The sequence below is a fragment of the Euleptes europaea genome, chromosome 7 (genome assembly GCF_029931775.1).
Source record: "Euleptes europaea isolate rEulEur1 chromosome 7, rEulEur1.hap1, whole genome shotgun sequence".
Taxonomy (NCBI): Eukaryota; Metazoa; Chordata; class Lepidosauria; order Squamata; family Sphaerodactylidae; genus Euleptes; species Euleptes europaea.
In genome coordinates this window covers 79,332,282-79,351,061 of record NC_079318.1, presented here as the reverse complement: position 1 = coordinate 79,351,061, position 18,780 = coordinate 79,332,282, and the positions used below count along the sequence as shown (strand labels likewise).

At 45.6% G+C, this 18,780-nt stretch overlaps 1 protein-coding gene across 1 annotated transcript; it reads right to left on the bottom strand.

The window, feature by feature from the left end:
- Nucleotides 1-383: 383 nt before the first annotated feature.
- On the bottom strand, nt 384-15,995 carry LOC130480139 (solute carrier family 22 member 6-A-like). Its single transcript, XM_056852575.1, has 10 exons — nt 15,609-15,995; nt 13,234-13,337; nt 11,317-11,471; nt 8,962-9,130; nt 8,010-8,133; nt 5,593-5,708; nt 3,905-4,119; nt 3,041-3,149; nt 1,331-1,534; nt 384-496 (listed from the first exon to the last, which is right to left on the bottom strand). Exons 1-10 carry the CDS (start codon nt 15,993-15,995, stop codon nt 412-414), a joined length of 1,668 nt encoding a protein of 555 aa, XP_056708553.1. The 3' UTR covers nt 384-411.
- Between the last annotated feature and the right edge of the window lie 2,785 nt (nt 15,996-18,780).

Here is an 18,780-nt window from a genome sequence, read left to right as displayed (position 1 = left end):
GACAGAGGGTGGCTGGGGCGGGAGAGAGGTTCAGGTCAGCCCCAGCCACTGAGGGATTGCTGAGTGGTAGCCAGTTAGGTTGTGTGTACAACCATTAACTGCCCTCAGGGACATGGAAGGTAGCCCCAAGGAAAGAGAATTTAGAGGTTACCAGCATGTAATCAGTGGATTAAAATGCCATCACAGGCAAGTGACTTGAAATCATAGGAAAAGCAAAACCACCATCAACCCCCCCTTTACTTAGAATCTGGACTGTCCAATGGACCATCCCATCCACAAATGTTATCTAGTCCATCTATAAAATGCCAGAAAATGCAAAGAGTTGGTCTCTTTTCAAAGCATAGCATTTGTCTCGTGGACCAAAGGATTGAATGTCCCCCCAAAAACAGTCCATGGAGGTCTTTTCGCTTCTTAACTGGTGACCTTTTCAGTTTCAGGCTTGGTCGAGCTGAGAAGGGTCTTTGTCTGCTTCTTTTCATCCTTCCGGAGCTGGGACCTTAATAAGAGAGAATGTCCATGAAATACAGTTGTTTTTGTGAAGATGTCAGAACTGACTACCCTGGATGAGATCAAGGGCTGAGCTAATCCAGCATTTTGTGGGCCAGACTGACACGATGGGGCAGCCATCTGGTTTATTCATGTGTCTGCCCTATTCACATATAAAAATGAGGGAAAGGCATAATTTTTACAATAATAGAGACATCTGGGTGAGGGAACTTGAACCCCTTCCCGCCTCATGTCTGTTGCTGCAAGCACTTTTCAGGCAACCTAGCTCTATTACTGGAACTGAGAGAAATACCTGAAGCAAGGTACTGCAGAGAAGTAAGATAAAGGAAGGTTCAGTTCCTCTCAGTCATGCCACCTTTTTGATATAAACATCACATACACACCACACCACTTTCTACCTGCACACATGTGAACAAACAACCATGGCTTCCTCCATCACATCTGGTTTGGGTCTGTCCTCAATGGGAGCTGTCCAGATACCCCTGGAAAGCTTGGAGCCCTCCTGGTCCGTTTCTTAACCCCAAATCACCACCCCATTATTGTAACTTTGGCTCACAAAAATTGTGTTTTACTGCTACAGCTGCCACAGGCAAACTCCTCTTGCCAAATAAAAACACTCAGAATGACAAATGTTGAGGCATTCACATTTACAATGTGAAATTTTACCTCAGCATCTCAAATTCAAATGTCTTAAGACGCTGGTGTCTTGTGTTCATTATGTTGCTTGGCAGGCATAAGCCGTGCAGCTGTCCAAATGCTAAGTGAATCAGACCCTTACCCCCCCGAGATGTTTTGTGGAACTCCCCAGCCACTTGGTACTCACTGGATCTCAACCTGTTCTATAGTTTCCCGCAGCGGGACATTGAGGGTTTCTGGCAAGAAAGCAGCGGCTACGCCAGACACGATGGGAGCCACCCCATAGATCACCATGGGCAGGAAGGGAATGTACTCGCCAATCATCTTCACCAGTGGGGCTATTATGGCACCCGAGCGGGCCATGGTGTTACTCAGGCCCATACCGGTCTGCCTGCAATCATGGAAGGCAAGATATATATATATTAGTACATGTAGTGTATTTATAGAGGCAGAGAGTTCCTGGTGAAAGCAGAAAAGGATTGGCTCTTCTTCACTATGGCAGACAGAGAATGCTGGACCGAGAAGAGCCTTATCCATGAAGATACACACCAAGATGGAGCACTCAACTCCCGACCCTCAGGCCTCCCAGGGGAAGAGAAGAACCGGAGTGAAAAAAGATCCTGTGAAGCAGGAGGGAAGAAGAAGAAGAAGAAGAGTTGGTTTTTATATGCCGACTTTCTCTACCATTTAAGGAAGAATCAAACTGGCTTACAATCACCTTTGCTTCCCCTCCCCACAACAGACACCCTGGGAGGTAGGTGATGCTGAGCGAGTGTGACTAGCCCAAGGTCACGCAGCTGGCTTCATGTGTAAGGAGTAGGAGACCAACCCGGTTCACCAGATAGAGCCCACCACTCATGTGGAGGACTGGGGAATCAAACCCAGTTCTCCTGATTAGAGTCCACCACTCCAAACCACCGCTCTTAACCACTACACCATGCTGGTTAGCATACAGAGCATCTTTGGATAGGCGCAGAGGGGATGCTTTATGATTATATTGTTGTAACCTGCCCTGAACCCGGCTTGCTGAAAATGAGGGCGGGTGGGCGGGCGGGCAGGCGGGTGAAGAAAGAAAGAAAGAAAGAAAGAAAGAAAGAAAGAAAGAAAGAAAGAAAGAAAGAAAGAAAGAAAGAAAGAAAGAAAGAAAGAAAGAAAGAAAGAAAGAAGACACTGAGCAAAATCTTGGGGAACCAGCTTTTACGTGACTGTATACAGAAATGGGGCCAAGTCACACAAATAAGAGTTGAACAATTTGTTGTGTGAACCATAATCAGTTCTCGTTTAAGTTACATTCCTTTCAAATTACATCTGTTTAACCTTCGTTCTGTAAAGATGCCTGTGGTTCTAAAGTTTGGAGTACCCATATTTGGGCAGAGCTTTGTTTTCTACACCCTCATACCGGCATGGGAAGCAACATCAAGATATATTTTTAAAAGATGAATTGCCAGACAAAACCTGAGTGTCTCTGCAAGTTAAAGGCGTGCAAAAAAGTAAACTTTGCATGAGCTAAACCAAAGCAATGCTAGTTTCAAAAAAATTCTGCAAGACAGGACTTATTAAATAAACCAAAACTCTTTGCAGGTCCTCCTCTGCAAGACATGAATATTGCAGCATCTCAGTTGCTAGGTCAAACTGTATGAGTTGTATGGGGTACTGAGAGAACAGGCAGATAGGTATGGGGATAGACCATAGAGTTGCTGACAAAGAGGTGGAAGTAGCAAGTGGGCTGGCATCCAAAGTTGTTTGGGACACTGGACATGAGATTCTAATCTACAGGGAGGTAGAAGCAATAGGGGGCCTACCGTTTCAGAGGGGACCCTACCTTCTCTGGCTTGGCATCAACCTATCCTCTCTAACCTCTGACCTTTACACATGACTCTCATTTCTCCTCTCTTACCTGAGCACAGTTGGATAAAGTTCTCCAGTGTATAAATAGACACAGTTGAACGAGGCAGCCAAACATCCCTTCCCGAAGACTGCAAAGACAGTACGAAGGGTTTGCATACCTGGAGTGGAAAAAACAACACAGGCCACTAAGGAATTCATCTGCCAAACTCCCAATACCAGTGAATTGTACCGAATAGGTCCCACAGTTCTCCGGCATCCCCAGGGGAGGGCCCGTGGCTCAGTGGTAGAGCATCTACTTAGCATGCAGAGGATCGCAAGTTCAGCCCCTACAACTCTGACTTTGATGGACCTAAGGTCTGATTCAACATAAGGCAGCTCTGTGTGCTCATCCCATTTTCTACAGACAAATGCTACCCTCCTAAAGAAATATTTTGGGAAGCTATAGGGTTACCCTTACATAACAAGGCTTGAACTCTGGAGCAAAAGCAAGCAATGATCAGGCAAGATAGGATAACTAGACTTGAGAGCAACAGGTTGTACAGACTGTGGAGCCAGGCCATAGGGTTAAGTTTATATGGCGAGGTAGAAGGCTATTGGCCCTGACCTGGATGGCCCAGGCTAGCCTGATCTTGTCAGATCTTGAAAGCTAAGCAGTGTCTGCCCTGGTTAGTATTTGGATGGGAGACCACCAAGGAATACCAGGGATGCTGTGCAGAGGAAGGCACTGACAAGCCACCTCTGTTAGTCTCTTGCCATGAAAACCCCCCCAAAAGGGGCCGCCATAAGTCGGCTGTGACTTGACGGCACTTTACACACACAGAGAAGGCTATTGGGCCCCTTGTGTCACGTGACACAAGCTGCAGTACCATCCTCCAGCTAGCTGAATGGGGAGAAACAGAACACAACATCTCACCTTGTGGAACAAAGATGTTAGCTAGGATAGCCATCCCGGCAAGGATGAGTGTCACAGCCTGAGTGAACCGGCGCCCGATGAAACAAATTGAGAGCACTGAGATTAACTTGGCCGGGAAGTCAACAGCTCCAAAAATCAGCTGGACCATGTAGATGTTCACACCAAAGTTCTGCAGGTCCATGACCAGCCCATAATAGGCAAAACTGGTAGAGAACCTTAAGATGGAAGACAGTACATAGGCCTTAACTAATACTGGCAAAGTATAGCGCTTAACAGCACATCTGGACTACAGCCAAGTTTAAGCCCTAAGTAGCTTCAGGTCAAGGTTCTCATAAGCAGGCGTAAGAAAAGGTTTTTTTGTGCCTAGAAAACAATTGCTTGGTAAAATAAAACAATACTGGGCTAGATGTACTCATGGTCTCACTCAGAATAAGGCAGCTTCATATGTGTGTCCATATAATTTAATAGGAACCCAGAAACAGTAGGTCTAAAAGGGAGGACTGACCTAAGAGGATAATAAGCATCCTTGCTAAATTCCAATTCTCAGGATTCCTTGGCGTCGGCGAAGCCATGACAGTTAAACTTACATAAAAGAATGTAAATTGGCAATGTAGACAGGCCCTAGATTTTAAGCTCACCTCAGTCCTAAAGCCAGCAGCCTAGATAGCCCAGACTAGCCCGAGCTCATCAGAGTTTGGAAGCTAAGGTTGACCATGGTTAGTCCTTGAATGGGAAACCACCAAAAAAGACCAGGGTTACTATGCAGAGGATGGCAATGGCAAACCAGCTCTGACATCTCTTGTCTTCAAAACGTTCCCTTCTTGTTTTCACTTCACTCTTTTCCCTTTTCCCTACCCTTCCTTCCTCCCTTGTTCCTTCTCCATCCCTGTTGACATTGCCTTTCCTTGGCTTTGGGCCAGTAGGACTCCTGGAGGCATTGGCCTTTTCAGATCTCTACCTCTGGCCAACCTCCTTGGAAAGGACATTTTATAGGAGCTTGTTAGTGAGTTAGGGCATCATATATGTTTAATTGGGTCCAGTTTTAAGCTTTTATTTGTATGTTTTAATGTTGATGCATGTATATATATATATGCATATGGTTTATTGTATTCATTTTGTTGGAAGCCGCCCTGAGCCTGGCAGTGTTTGGGAGGGCAAGGTATAAGTGTAATAAATAATAATAATAAATAATAACTCCACGAGGGGTTGCCAAGTGAGTTGTGACTTGATGGCACTTAATTATTATAGTCCTAAACCCAGTGGCCTTAGTGTAAACAAATGTCCATCTGTCAAAGTGTGTATTTGCCTAGCCTTGATTCTGAGACATGGGAGGAAAGGTGGGGACTTAACCCTTCAATGCCTGCTGAGTTTTGTTAATCAGATCTGGGTCCCACACACTACTATTAGTGTTTTAAAGAGAAATAAGACAGATATTTAAAGCACACATCTTTTCCCCTTCAAAATGCTAAACAAAACCAAATTGAAGGTTTAAACCTTTTCTTCCTTCCCAATGCAGTCCCATTCAGAACTGGGGCTGCGCACACAAGCATTTACCTTTTACAGACAGGTGAAGACCAAAGATACTTGTTCCATCTGTTTATACCCTTAGGCTCAGCTCACCCTTAATAATACTAAACATGGACTCTGGCAATCCACAAACATTTCTTGACCTCTGAACTACAACTCACCACACAAAGCAGAGGCAGCAAGAAATCCGGCGCATGGTGGGTGTTCGCACCAAGTCAGCGATTGTATATGTAGATTTTGCTGTTGCTATTTCTTCCTTCATCTTGGACCTCAAGGTCTGGTGTGTGGGGAGAAAAGACACTAATGGATACAAGCCTGCGCTATTTTAAGGAGAAGTCAAGTTTATTAAAAAAAATTAGTGATGGTGGAAAGCTCCATTTCATACCACATGTCCTTCAAAATTTCAAAAACAGGGATGCTGTGTGTGTTAAATGCCATCAAGTCGCTTCTGAGTTCTGACCTAAGGCTACTCTATGAATTAATGTTCTCCAAAACGCTCTGTCATTAACAGCCTTGCTCAGGTCTTGCAAGCTGAGGGCCGTGGCTTCCTTTATAGAGTCAATCCATCTCATGTTGGGTCTTCCTCTTTTCCTGCTGCCTTCCACTTTTCCAGTGACTCTTGTCTTCTCATAATGTGACCAAACTACAATAGCCTCCGTTTAGTCATTTTAACTTCTAGCACTCCACCTTCATCTAAATCTAATCCATCTTTCCTTATGAAATATTCTGCATATAGATTAAAGAGATAGGGAGATAGAATACATCTTTGTCTGACACCTTTGCCAATTGGAAACCATTCTGTTTCTCCATATTCTGTCCTAACTGTAGCCTCTTGGCCAGCGAACAGGTTGCGCATCAAAATATTCAGATGCTGTGATAGTCCCATTTCTTTTAAAACCAGCTATAGCTTTTTGTGATCCACGCAGTCAACAGCTTTGCTGTAATCTATAAAACACAAGCTGATTTTCTGCTGAAATTCTCTCATAAGCTCCAATAACCAATGTCAATTTGCAATATGATCTCTAGTGCCTTTGCCTTTTCTGAATCCAGCTTGAATATTAGGCATTTCTCGTTCCATATATGGTAACAGTGTTTGTTGTAAGATGCTGTAGTAATACCCTCTACAGTCTGTCTTTCACAGTTTGAAGAGCCAAGAATCCATTTGATCATTCAGTTAAAGAAATACAGGAGAAAAAGATCATTGTTCCCCACTCTGTTCTCAAAAAATATGCCTCAGCAATGTGTGAGAGGGGAGAGAGTGCACTACAGAGCATTTTCATGGTTGTGCATGTGTGTTTTACACACATGTGCACTAGAAGCTACATTCATCCACCAACTTACTTAGAGATTTAACTTCTAGAGGCTCTATAGAAGACAACATTAGGAATAATTTTAAAAAGACATACCCAAAAGGCAAAAATCGGGATACTGATAAACTGGGAACAAGGACCAGAAAATAGGCATTGGCCTTGAAGATGGCTGGATAGGATGAGGATAAGTTGAGGAGACTCAGGCCTTTTATGCAAGGCTATTTCCCTCATGGTCACCCCCACACACACACACTACTTTGGGGGTTTGTTTTAATTATGCATGCATTTTCCAACTGTCCCCACACGTTTCTGCGCATTTCACCCGCGTTTTCTGGATGGTGTTTAGCCAGCATCCGGAAGATGCGAGGTGAACAAGATGACCTCTGAAGGTCAGAAAATACATTCATAATCAAAAATTAGCCCCAAAGCAGGGTTGCCAGGTCCCACCCCCCATTCCTCTGGCGGGAGATTTTTCAGGCAGGGATTGCACTCATGTGGCTGCAAGTGACATCACTTCTGGTTTACTTCCGGAAGCACTGCAGTGAACGGGACGATTTACAACTCAAATCCCCATTTGAGTGGTAAATCGTCCCTTCGTGCTGTGGTGCTTCCGGAAGTAAACCGGAAGTGACAGGATTGTGTCGCTCGCGGCCACACGCGCATGATCCTTGCTGTGAGCCGGCCAATGGATTATTGGGCAATTGCCTGCCATTCCAAACACCTGGCAACCCTATCACATAGTAGTCGGGGGAGGGTGACCACGAGGGAAACAACCATGCATAAGGCCTCAGATTTAAACCTTTTAAGCAGAATAAAATCCTTTCCAGAATAAAAAAGCACATAAGAAATTGTCCTTTTCTATTCCAGGAGAAGCTGCATTCTGTTAGCTTTTTGAGGCCTGAGTACTTTTGCATGTTTGCTTCTTCTGCATAATTGATTTGCTTTCTACTAGCAGTGGGTAGGGAGGAGTGAGAAACTGAGAAAGAAGAGAGACAACTGAAGTTCTGATACTGTCAAGGTCTGCTCAGCACTAGCCCCTCAAGCGTTCACCAGGTTCCGAGATTACAGTCAGTCCCCTTGATTTCAAGCACATTAACTTCACAGTCATAAGGACTAGAGTCCTGTCTTTTGGACTTAGTGAACATTCTCAAGATTCCTAAGCCCAATATCAAGTTCCATCCTTCAGCAGTCTGATCGTGGGAGCACAGACCACCCAAAGCCCTGGATGTCAACCAATGTGCCACATCCTCTATGCCTCCAGATTTTACCTCAATGTTCAGCTTGTCACCAGCTTCCTCCTTTCCATTGATCCTGGCCACCCTCTTGAGCTCCTTCACAGCCCGGTCCAGCTTCTTGACCATCACCAGCCAGCGGGCAGATTCAGCAAACCACCTGTAAGATGGAATGACAAGAGGACAGAAAAGATGGTCTTGCTTGCATCCACTCCAGCATCAGAAAATGCATCCACAGCATCTTCCCTGACAGTGCTAATGTTTTCATCTTTGTAAAGACTACATGGTACAATTTGCCCAAACTACATGGTACAATTTGCTCCCTTTTGCAGGCATGAACTTGCGCCTGCAAAAATCATGGTGTAGCCCTGTGAAACACAATGGAGCAGTTTCACAGAGCTTGGGTGTGTGTGTTATTTTCTTAACCATACTGTGTCGTAGCGAGGAGGCATGTAGCTATGCTGTCCCTGGATGCTTCCTAACTACCCCCCCCCTTAGGATTGCGCTGTAACATGGCTACCCCTCTACAATTTATCTTTTCTAGTTACTCAGTTCATGCAAAGATCTCACAGGATTTAGCTTAAGAGTTCGTTTTCAGCATTGACTGGGTTCTGGAAGGAAAATACTTCTGGTCATGCACAGAATACCTTTACCTCAACATTTAAAACAAACAAAAAAGGCAGTCTCCTTTCTTTCACACTTTAAGCCTTATACCGGTAATCATAGGATCTAGAAGCTTTTCTTTTTAAAATGAAGGTTCTTAGGACGCGGATTTTTTCCAGCCATCAAGCACCACATGCTAGGACTTTTCAGTGCAACTGCAGCATATATACAGCTTTACATTTAGCCAGGTTACCATACCTGGAGGAAAGCAGCATCTCAGGACAAAAGAGCTACACACAGGAATGAGAGGTTTTCAGGAGGGTTGGGGAGGTGAGTGTCACAAGGAGAACTGTGGGGGATGAAAACAGCCACACTTCTGCTTTACCAGGAGTAGAAAAAGAAGACGAAATAAGGCAGAGAGACGGTGAGCTGCAGCCAGCGCCAGTCCCGGATGAGGTATGCCACTCCTACCAAAATGAACTGTCCAGTGGTGTAGGCATAGCCATTCAAGGTTCCCACCACTGCTCGCGTGTTGGTAGGTGTCCATTCCACAGCTGTGTAAGGAAGTGAGGTTGAGAAAAGTTAAATGTATTTCCTTCTAAATGTTTATATGCCACTTTGGTACCTCAGGGCCTAACTAGACATGCTGATTTTCAAAGAGTTTTTTTTTAAAAAAAAACAAGGAGAGTCTGTTTGGGCTTAGACTGCCGCCATGGATGGAGAGAGGACTCCTGCCTCCCCTCCTTGCCATTTTCCTGTGCCGAAACAGTACTGGGGGAGAGTTATTTCCCCATAGAGCAGCAAAAATAGGGACATTTCAATGTAGGAAAATGGAGCCCTTCCTTTCCCTGTGGTAGCATTCCAAGCCCAATTGGTCGGTTGATAGGTCTCTCTCTCTCTTAATTTTTTCAGTGGCCATTCCCCCATAGCTGTTGTGTGGCTGGGGGGAACTCAGAACCAACTCTTTCAGAATCAGCACGTCTCATTTGGCCCTGATACAGGACCACAAAGCAGCTCATCTCAGTTAAAATCACAGTAAAAACACAACTTTAAATTTCCAACAACTAACCCAACAAAACCAATTATACAACTACAAAACCAGCCAGCAAAAGCAATGAAAAGCATGGATAATCGATATACTGCCATGATAGGCTTGCCAGCCTCCAGGTAGTGGCTGAAGATCTCCTGCTATTACAACTGATCTCCGGGTGACAGAGAGCAGTTCACCTGTAGAAAATGGCTGCTTTGGAAGGTGGATTCTATGGCATTGTAGCCCATTGAAGTCCCTCCACTCCCCAAACCCCGGCCTCCTCTGGCTCAACCCCCCATATCTCCAGGCATTTCTCAACCCAGAGCTGGCAATCCTATGCCATGAAATTCCTGTCAGAGTACTTGGAATAGGTTGATTACTTTGAGTGACCCACCCAGAGTAGGATTCAGAGGTTGCAATCTTAAGGACACTTTCCTAGGAGTAAGCCCCACTGAATAACATGGGGCTTGCTTTTGTGTAGATGAGCTTATTTCTCTGTTTCCTCTGCATCTGTTGCTTTTTAACTGTTCCATCCAGCCAAGAACTGAAAATGACTCACATTCACTGTGAAGCTGACCAAATAAGCAGCTGCATAGGTTGTTTGTGATTATTTCAGCATTCTCTCAACTGTTCGATCTGAAACTGACCCACACTTGCTTTGAAATTGACCAAGTAAGCAGCCTCATGGTCTTCCAGTATTATTCTCTTGCTGGTGATCTTGATAATGGCTTCGAGGGAAGGTGTTGGATGAGGGAGTCAGACACGTGGGAGGGAGAAGCAAGAATGGGCAAAGGGAGAAAACCCCGAAGTGACAAGTATGCACAGGACTGGCTTTTGATTTGGGATTGAGGCAGTCTTTAAACTTGGTGTTAAACAGCATCCTGAAAACGCGGGGGAAACGTGAGGGGAGAGCGAGGCGACTTCTGAAGGCCAGAAAATAAATGCATAATTAAAACAAAGCCTCAAAGTAGTTGGGTGTGTGTGACCACGACGGGAACAACCCGTGCATAAAAGGCCTAGGACAATAAAATGCGAATGTTGTGGCTTCTGGCTAACCATCCCTTTTCGAGTTTGAGGTCCCAGAAGGGGCCACTGATATTTCTTCAGGTGGTGCTAATTGTTAGGAGATACTCTTATAAGAGCGTGGAGAACATGACCCCTTCCATGGAAGGGCTTGGGGGGGGGGCATATGTGTGTGTGTGTGTATAGAAAACAGCATGTTCAATTGTTGAAGATAGCTTATTGGACACGGCATGCTGTATTTAGAATAATAGAATCATAGAGTTGGAAGGGACCACCAGGGTCATCTACTCCAACCTCCTGCACAATGCAGGAAATTCACAACTATCTCCCCCCCCACACCCCCAGTGACCCCTATTCCATGCCCACAAGATGGCTAAGATGCCTTCCCTCTCATGATCTGCCTACAGTCATAGAATCAGCATAGCATCATAGAATCACGGAGTTGATCTGACATGGCAAAGCATCTCTTATGAAATGCTGAGCAGGACTTAGCTCTGCTGAAACCCAGGTTGTTGGGGGTGGGTGGCTGCTGTGGCGGACTGGGTAGTGTGGGGAAACCCACCTTCTGAAAGCCCCATTGATGCTGTGCTTAATTGTTAGCCTCAACAGCAACCGGAAAACTACTCCTTTTCATTGCCATCTAGAAGTCCCCCTGGTTGTCTTTGACGGGATAATCACGTTACTCACACAGAGAGACACAATTCAGCACGATGCCTGAGAAGGCCATTCCTGTCAGAAAGCGGAAGGCACAGTAGAAACTGAAACTGGGGGAGAAGGCTGTGGCTGAACCCATGACAGCCATCTGCAGGTAACACCAGATGAGAAGTGACCGGCGCCCAAATCTGCAAGAAGACAGAAGAATAGGAGAGATGGATTTAAGAGATTAAATTAATTGGCTGAATGGGGAGATAAGCTTGCTGGATAACCTCGCCCTGTTGCTCTCTCTCAGCCTAATGTACCCCATAGGGTTAATGTTGTGATAAAATGGAGGAGGGCATAGGGTTGCCAACTGCTTAGAGAGAGAAAAATAGCCTGTCTCTTTAACAGGGACTTAATAGCATGTTAATTACCACATGATGCCATTTACCTCTGACCCATGAAAAACTTCAGTTGTTCATTTCTACACATTACAGCCTCTACTAAAAAGACAGGACCTTTTCTCTCCAGGCCTGATGGCAACTCTAGAATGAAGCTGTAACCTGCTTTGGGTCCCCATTGAGGAGAAAAGCAGGGTATAAATACCTAAATAAATAACAAATGCGATTATATTGTCGAAGGCTTTCACGGTCAGAGTTCATTGGTTCTTGTAGGTTATTCGGGCTGTGTAACCGTGGTCTTGGTATTTTCTTTCCTGACGTTTCGCCAGCAGCTGTGGCAGGCTTCTTCAGCTGCTGGCGAAACGTCAGGAAAGAAAATACCAAGACCACGGTTACACAGCCCGGATAACCTACAAGAACCAAATGGGATTATCTTTACTGTAAGGCTGGACATTCATAAACCAGAAAAAGACTATTTCCGTTGCAAGTGCTAGAAGTCATATTTTACCAGGCCTCAAAACATGCTGCCTCATCAGATGTGCCATTTCCGTGTGTACACTTACATGTACTCATAACTGTATTATTTTTGTCTGGCTAGAGACCCTCAAAGAGTGAGAAGAAAGAGAAGAAAAGACAGTATGTTGACTGCTTCTCCCCTAAGGATACCTGATAGCACATTTGGGTGGGAAGTGGTAGGAAAAGGAAGAGGACAAGCTGAAGATGGTGGTGGAGGAGGATACACTTGATTAAGGCAGCAACAACGGCAATATTTGCCTTCTTAGCTCATCATGGTATAACCAAACTGAGAAGGCAAAACACCACCACAGCTGTGTCACCTTTGCTGAGCACAGTCTTGTCCCCACCCCTGCTACCATCCTCCCCTCATCCTCTTCCCTGTCCTGTTCCCATCATGCTATGAGGTAGTCATGGAGGGCGGGACTGTAGTCCACACACTTAGTCCTTCCTTCCCTCCTTATCTGCTCTCTGAGGGTCTAACCAGATCGACAAGACACCAGTGGCTTTCCTCCACCTCCAGGAGATGCTTCAGAAGAACCCAGGAAGCATCATCTTTGTGCTGCAGGGACCACTAGGGTTGCCAAGTCCTTCTTCGCCATCGGGGGGAGGTTTTTGGGGCAGAGCCTGAGGAGGGCAGGGTTTGGGGAAGGGAGGGACTTCAATGCCATAGAGTCCAGTTGCCAAAGCAGCCATTGTCTCCAGGTGAACTGATCTCTGTCCGCTGGAGATCAGTTGTAATAGCAGGAGATCTCCAGCTAGTACCTATAGGTTGGCAACCCTAGGGACCCCCTATTCAGAAACAGCTACCTCCATGAGTGGAGGATGCTTCATATGAAACTCCCAACATTTTGTGATTGGCCCAGTACCCTCTGGCGGTGATTTTGTAATGTGTCCAAGCCCCTATGGCAGCCAATTTGTTGTGGCACCCACTCTCCTTTGTAAAAATCCCCAAAGCGTTCCGGGCTCAACAAAAATAGCCCCCCCCCCTGCACTGGAGCTTCTTTGCCATCCTTCAGTAAGTGTCGCCCACACTACATGGCACCCACCTCACCTGTCCGAGAGGCCTCCGAATACAATGCCTCCCAGCAGCACTCCGGCCATGTACAGTGACTGAGCCATCTGCTTCAATGATCTGGAGGCACAAACCAGGTTCCACTGGGGAGAAGGGAGAGAGAGAGAGAGAAACCCTTCAGTGGAACCCATGAAAGCTGGAAATTATGCTCTGTATTGTGAAAGCAACCACAAGACAATATACTGACTGCATTTATTTTTGGCAAATATATATTTTCAGGAGGTTTTTCAAAATAGAAAATATAGAAGCAAAGAAAGAAATTAAGAAACCCTACCACCCCCAAATTAAAACTCCAGAAAATAAACCAACAAAATTAAGACTGGTTGTGAGTTATATACATTGGTTGTATCTGATCTCAATTTTGGCCAAAACCTGCCGGATTCTTGCCTGGGAGTAGATTACACTGATTACTTCGAAGAAATCAGGGCTAGGATTCTCTTACCATCAAGCAGAGACATGTTCAACGTGTATTGCTTTAAAAGTCGGCATTCCGCCTCCCCACAAAAGGCTTTTACAACAATATCTAATTCAGTTTCTGCTTCTAGTATGAATTCTAATAAGACTGTCAACTTCTGAATAAGTCTAAGTCTAAGTCCAGCTCATGGCTGGCTGGAGTCAGCTCTTCAAGGTCTCAGCAAGGCTGTTTAGTGTGGTATCCCTTTAAAGTCTGTTGCAGCGCAAAAAGAGTCCTTGCAATCCTAAACAGAGTAACTCCAGTCTAAGCCCATTGAAATGAATGAGCTTAGACTGGTGCAAGCCTCTTTAGGATTGCTCTGTTTGACATTTATCTTAGTGCATATTTTCTAGGGCTTGAGCAGTGACCTTAATCCTGAGTCAGCAAGAATTCCGAAGTGCCAGAATACGCTCTACCACTTTTGACTGCAAGTGGGGAAGAGGTGCATTATTAATGTTCCCCCTATGAAAGCTCTGTGTAAATAATTTAAATAGCATATTGGGGAGAAAGGTTTTAAGTCAAGCCACTTCACATGAAGTACTATTTTTCCACTTATGGGGAATTATTGACATAATGGAACATTGAAAAATCCAGTCTAGCCCCTGAAGTCTGAAGTGGTACAGTCAGCACTCTGTCACCTCATTTGGGCACATTGGCAGAAAACAGGCTTGGTACACAGAATGAAGTGGTCCTACTGGCCATAGAGTGTTGAGATGCTAGAATGGGCTGCACCCCTACAGGCAGCTGGGGAGGGATTACACCCCCTTACATTAATAATTCCCTATAAGAAGAAAATGAGCAAGGTGTGTGAAGGTGGGCTTACAAGATTTCCCCCCAATGTGCTAATTATTATTTTTTTGGTTTGCAGGTGGTTTTCAAATGTGGGAGCCCTGAATATATTACCCTCTACCTGCAGTCTAAAGTAACACAGCCCATTTAAGGGCCTCAAAATTCTACCATCTCGTTCCATTGAATTTGTAGGGAAGGCTTTAGCTGACTATACAAGAGAATGAGTCGAATTAATGTACACTAGGCAGTCTATCATAGTTTTTAGCCATGAAAGCTAAAAGGGCAACCTCTGCATTCAGAGCCAGCATGGTATAGTGCAGTGTTCTCCAACATGGCACCCATCAGTAGGTTTCCTTTAGCCCCTTCGCTTCTTCTCTGAATCATTTCTTTCCCAAAGCAAATTGCCAATCCTGGCTTTCCTCCACCTCATTGGAGCAGGAAAACCCAGAAAGTTGAAAGAACTCTTCATAGCAGAGGAATGCTATACTTGCGACTTCCCAACTTTTCGTGATTGGCCCCTATACCCCATATCAGTCATTTTCTGATTAGTCGTGGTCTACCATGGCAACCCTTTTGTAGTGGCACCCATTCCCTGTTCTCAACATTCTAAAAGTGCCCACAAGCTCAACAAGACTCGGGACCCCTCGTGCAGTGGTTCGAGTGACAGACTAGGATCTGGGTGAACCGTCCAGGTCTGAATCCTGTTCTGCTATGAAAGCTCACTGTTGACCATGGGCCAGTCATTTTTTTCCCGGCCTAACCTACCTCATGGGGCTGTTGTGAGGATAAAGGAGGGGAGAAAAATGTTGTAAGCTGCTTTGGGTCCCCGTTGAGTAAAAAAGCAGGGAATAAATATTCAAATAAATAAATCAAACAGACTTAGACCAGTGGTTCCCAAACATTTTGGGCCACCGCCTCCTTAGTTCCACAAACTCAACCCCAGCACTCCCTACCCTATACAACAACATAGGTGAAGAGGCCACCTCTAGTGCCCCCTGCTGCCCCCTTGCCTCTTAGTGCCCCCCTAGCTAATCCCACCGCCCCCCAGGGGGTAGTACTTCGGACTTTGGGAATCACTGGCCTAGACCCAAGCAATATTTGGATGTCTCACCTCTGTGACGATGGTGTTGGGGAAAATGCTTCGGTTGTACGTCCAGCCGTCATTGCACATCTCTGTTTTCATCTCAGTCCTGTTCACATTGCTGGCATTCGGGTTCAAGAGCCCCCACTGGACGCTGACAAAACGGAGACATTCCTCCCGCTGTTGCCTCTCATCCATGGGGATGGAGGCTTGGACAAGGTCCTCATAGGTAAGGCTTTGATTCTCCTGAATGGCATCATGGTGAACTAAGCAGTGGTGCTCAGGAGTGGCTGCCGTGAAGTTCTGCAGTATGTTGTGGCTGGCCATCATGAACACAGGGATGGCCAAGAACGTCACATAGACAATCTGGAAGCGCCCCATGCCGCCAACATGTTCCAAGAGCTCAGCAAAGCTCATAGTGCCAACTTGGCAGATTCAGTCAGTATTGTACCTCTGTTCAAGAAGTCTCAAAAGGGATGATATCGCTACTACTTGCGGCTAATGCTAATTGCCTGCAACAGCCAGAAGCCAAGCTATCAAAACAATAACTGGTCAGACAAGAGGACTGACACCAAGATGTCTCTTGGAAGTTGTCAAAAAAACAGAGGCTGGCCTTGTCAGTGGGAAGTTCCAAGGGTCTAGGAAACCTCTAAAGGAGATGCACGGAGGTAGGGTTATCTTCTTGGATTCCAGGACAAATACCCCTTTCATTCCTTTGTCCAAGTAAGCAATAAATCCAAGTGAGAGAACCCTTATCCAATATGGCACCCTTTGCTGAGACACCCTAAAAAGAGGCACACGTCAGAGTGAAGCTGTATTTCACCCCTCTTTCGTTGTCCTCTGGTAACTCAGATGGCGCTGAATCACTCTGTGGGTAAGGTATTTAAGACTCAAACCTGATCTCTTGGTTAAAATGTTACAGCAGTTTGGGCAGAGGGTGTCACAAGGCGTGGGGAAATGCAAAAGGCAGAGCTGCTAGGGATAAGGGGGTAGAGGTGAGGCTCTTTCTGATCTCCAACGCAAGCAGCTGAGTGTATTATTCACATTGCAGAATCAGGAATTAACTTTCCTTGGGAGTACTCCAGGATGTCCTAAGAAATACCACTGATTATCGCTACTGATAGGGCAGAGCCAAAACACCTCCCTAACTGTGGCCCTGGTCACCGATAGGTCTTCCTTTTATCAGTGATTGTGAAGATGAATGGGTGAGTGGGAGCATGTCCCATTAATCCATAGACAACTAAGCAATGCTCCCTGTCTTCTGGATCTGCAATGCAAGGGTAAGCTGTGAAATCAGTGCAGTACAGCATGGGAAAACAGTGAGCATCACCTGACAAGGGGGGAACACACATTATTTCTGCAACATCATCTCAGCTGTGTGATCCTAGATTGGTAGGGTTGCTGGCTCCAGGTTGGGAAATACCTGGAGATTTTAGGGGCAGAGCCTGAGGAGGGTGGGGCTTGGGGAGGGGAGGGACTTCAATGCCATAGACTCCAGTTGCCAAAGCGGCCATTTTCTCCAGGTGAACTGATCTCTATCGGCTTGAGGTCAGTTGTAATAGCGGGAGATCTCCAGCTACTACCTGGAGGTTGGCAATCCTATAGATAGGCTAAAATCATGCAGTAAAACTCAAGTGAGGGAACATCATGCATGTGAACTGCCACAAAGGAGGAGGAGGAGAAAGAGAAACAGAAGAAAAAATATGCTTGGGACTTGGTGGAGCATATTACGTCCCTCCCCCAATTTTCTCTGTGTGGCATCTCTTCCCTCCCCCAATTTTCACTGTGTGGTATCCTGGCAGCAGAGCCACGGGCCAAAGTGCATGGTGTCCGGTGGTGAACAAGTATAAAGTCCTGCTGGAATGGATTGTGAAGGGTCAGCTGCATGCAAGCAGCAGAAATATTCCATAGCGGGTTTACAGGAGTGGGGGATTGGGAAGAAGAGAAGGGAGAGAAAGAAGAAAAGATTGCAACTGGAATAACGGGGGGAAACCCCAGTTGCCTATCATGCTGTTTACTTGTTTGCCATGCATATAGAAGGACAAAATAATACTTTCACAAATGGAGGACTATAGATTGCAACTCTGGCTGTCAACATAGCTTCAGAGGAGGTAAGATGTTGACAGGAAAAAGCAGGCTTTCCCCCTTCAGTCCAGTTAATGGATAATTTTAGTTATTAGTTTATAAGAACATAAGAAGAGTTCTGCTGGATCAGGCCAATGGTCCATCTAGTTCAGCATCCTGTTCCCCACAATGGCCAATCAGATGACCCTGTAAAGCCGGACATGAAAGGAACAGCCCTCCCTAGCATTCAGAAGTCAGAGGTAGGCTGCCTCTGAAAAAGGGCACTGATAAAAAATATTTCCTCCTCTTCCTCCATGAATTTGTCGAATCCTGTTTTAAAGCCACCATGGGTGTGAAAGCTGGACAATGAAGAAAGCTGATAGGAAGAAAATAGACTCCTTTGAAATGTGGTGTTGGAGGAGAGTGTTACGGATACCGTGGACTGCCAAAGAAACAAATCAGTGGGTTATAGATCAAATCAAGCCTGGACTGAGGCGATCTTATTTTGGTCACATTATGAGAAGGCAAGAGTCACTAGAAAAGACAGTCATGCTAGGAAGAGTGGAGGGCAGCAGGAAAAGAGGAAGACCCAACAAGAGATGGATTGGCTCTATAAAGGAAGCCACAGCCCTCAGTTTGCAAGACCTGATCAAGGCTGTCAAAGATGGGACATTTTGGAGGACGTTGATTCATAGGGTCACCTTGAGTCGGAAGCGACTTGACGGCACTTAACACACACAAAGCAAGGGATAACCACTGTATCTGGAGGCAGTGTATCCCATGCCTAGGGTTGCCAGATCTCCCCTGGCCACCAGCGGAGGATGGGAGGGTAGGGTTGCCAGATCCAGGTTGAGAAATTCCTGGAGATTTGGGGATGGATCCTGGGGAGGACAGGGACCTCGGTGGGGTACAATGCCATAGAGTCTACCCTTCAAAGCATCCATTTTCTCTAGGGGAACTGATCTCTGTAGTCTGGAGATAAGCTGTAATTCTGGGGGAACCGCAGGTCCCACCTGGATTTGGGAATCCCTGCCCATGACTGAATAATGTGATGTATGAAGAAATATTCCATGGGGTTACTCCCAACATTCTACTTCATAAGAAACAGAGAAAAAGTTCTCCGTCACTCTTTGTCTCT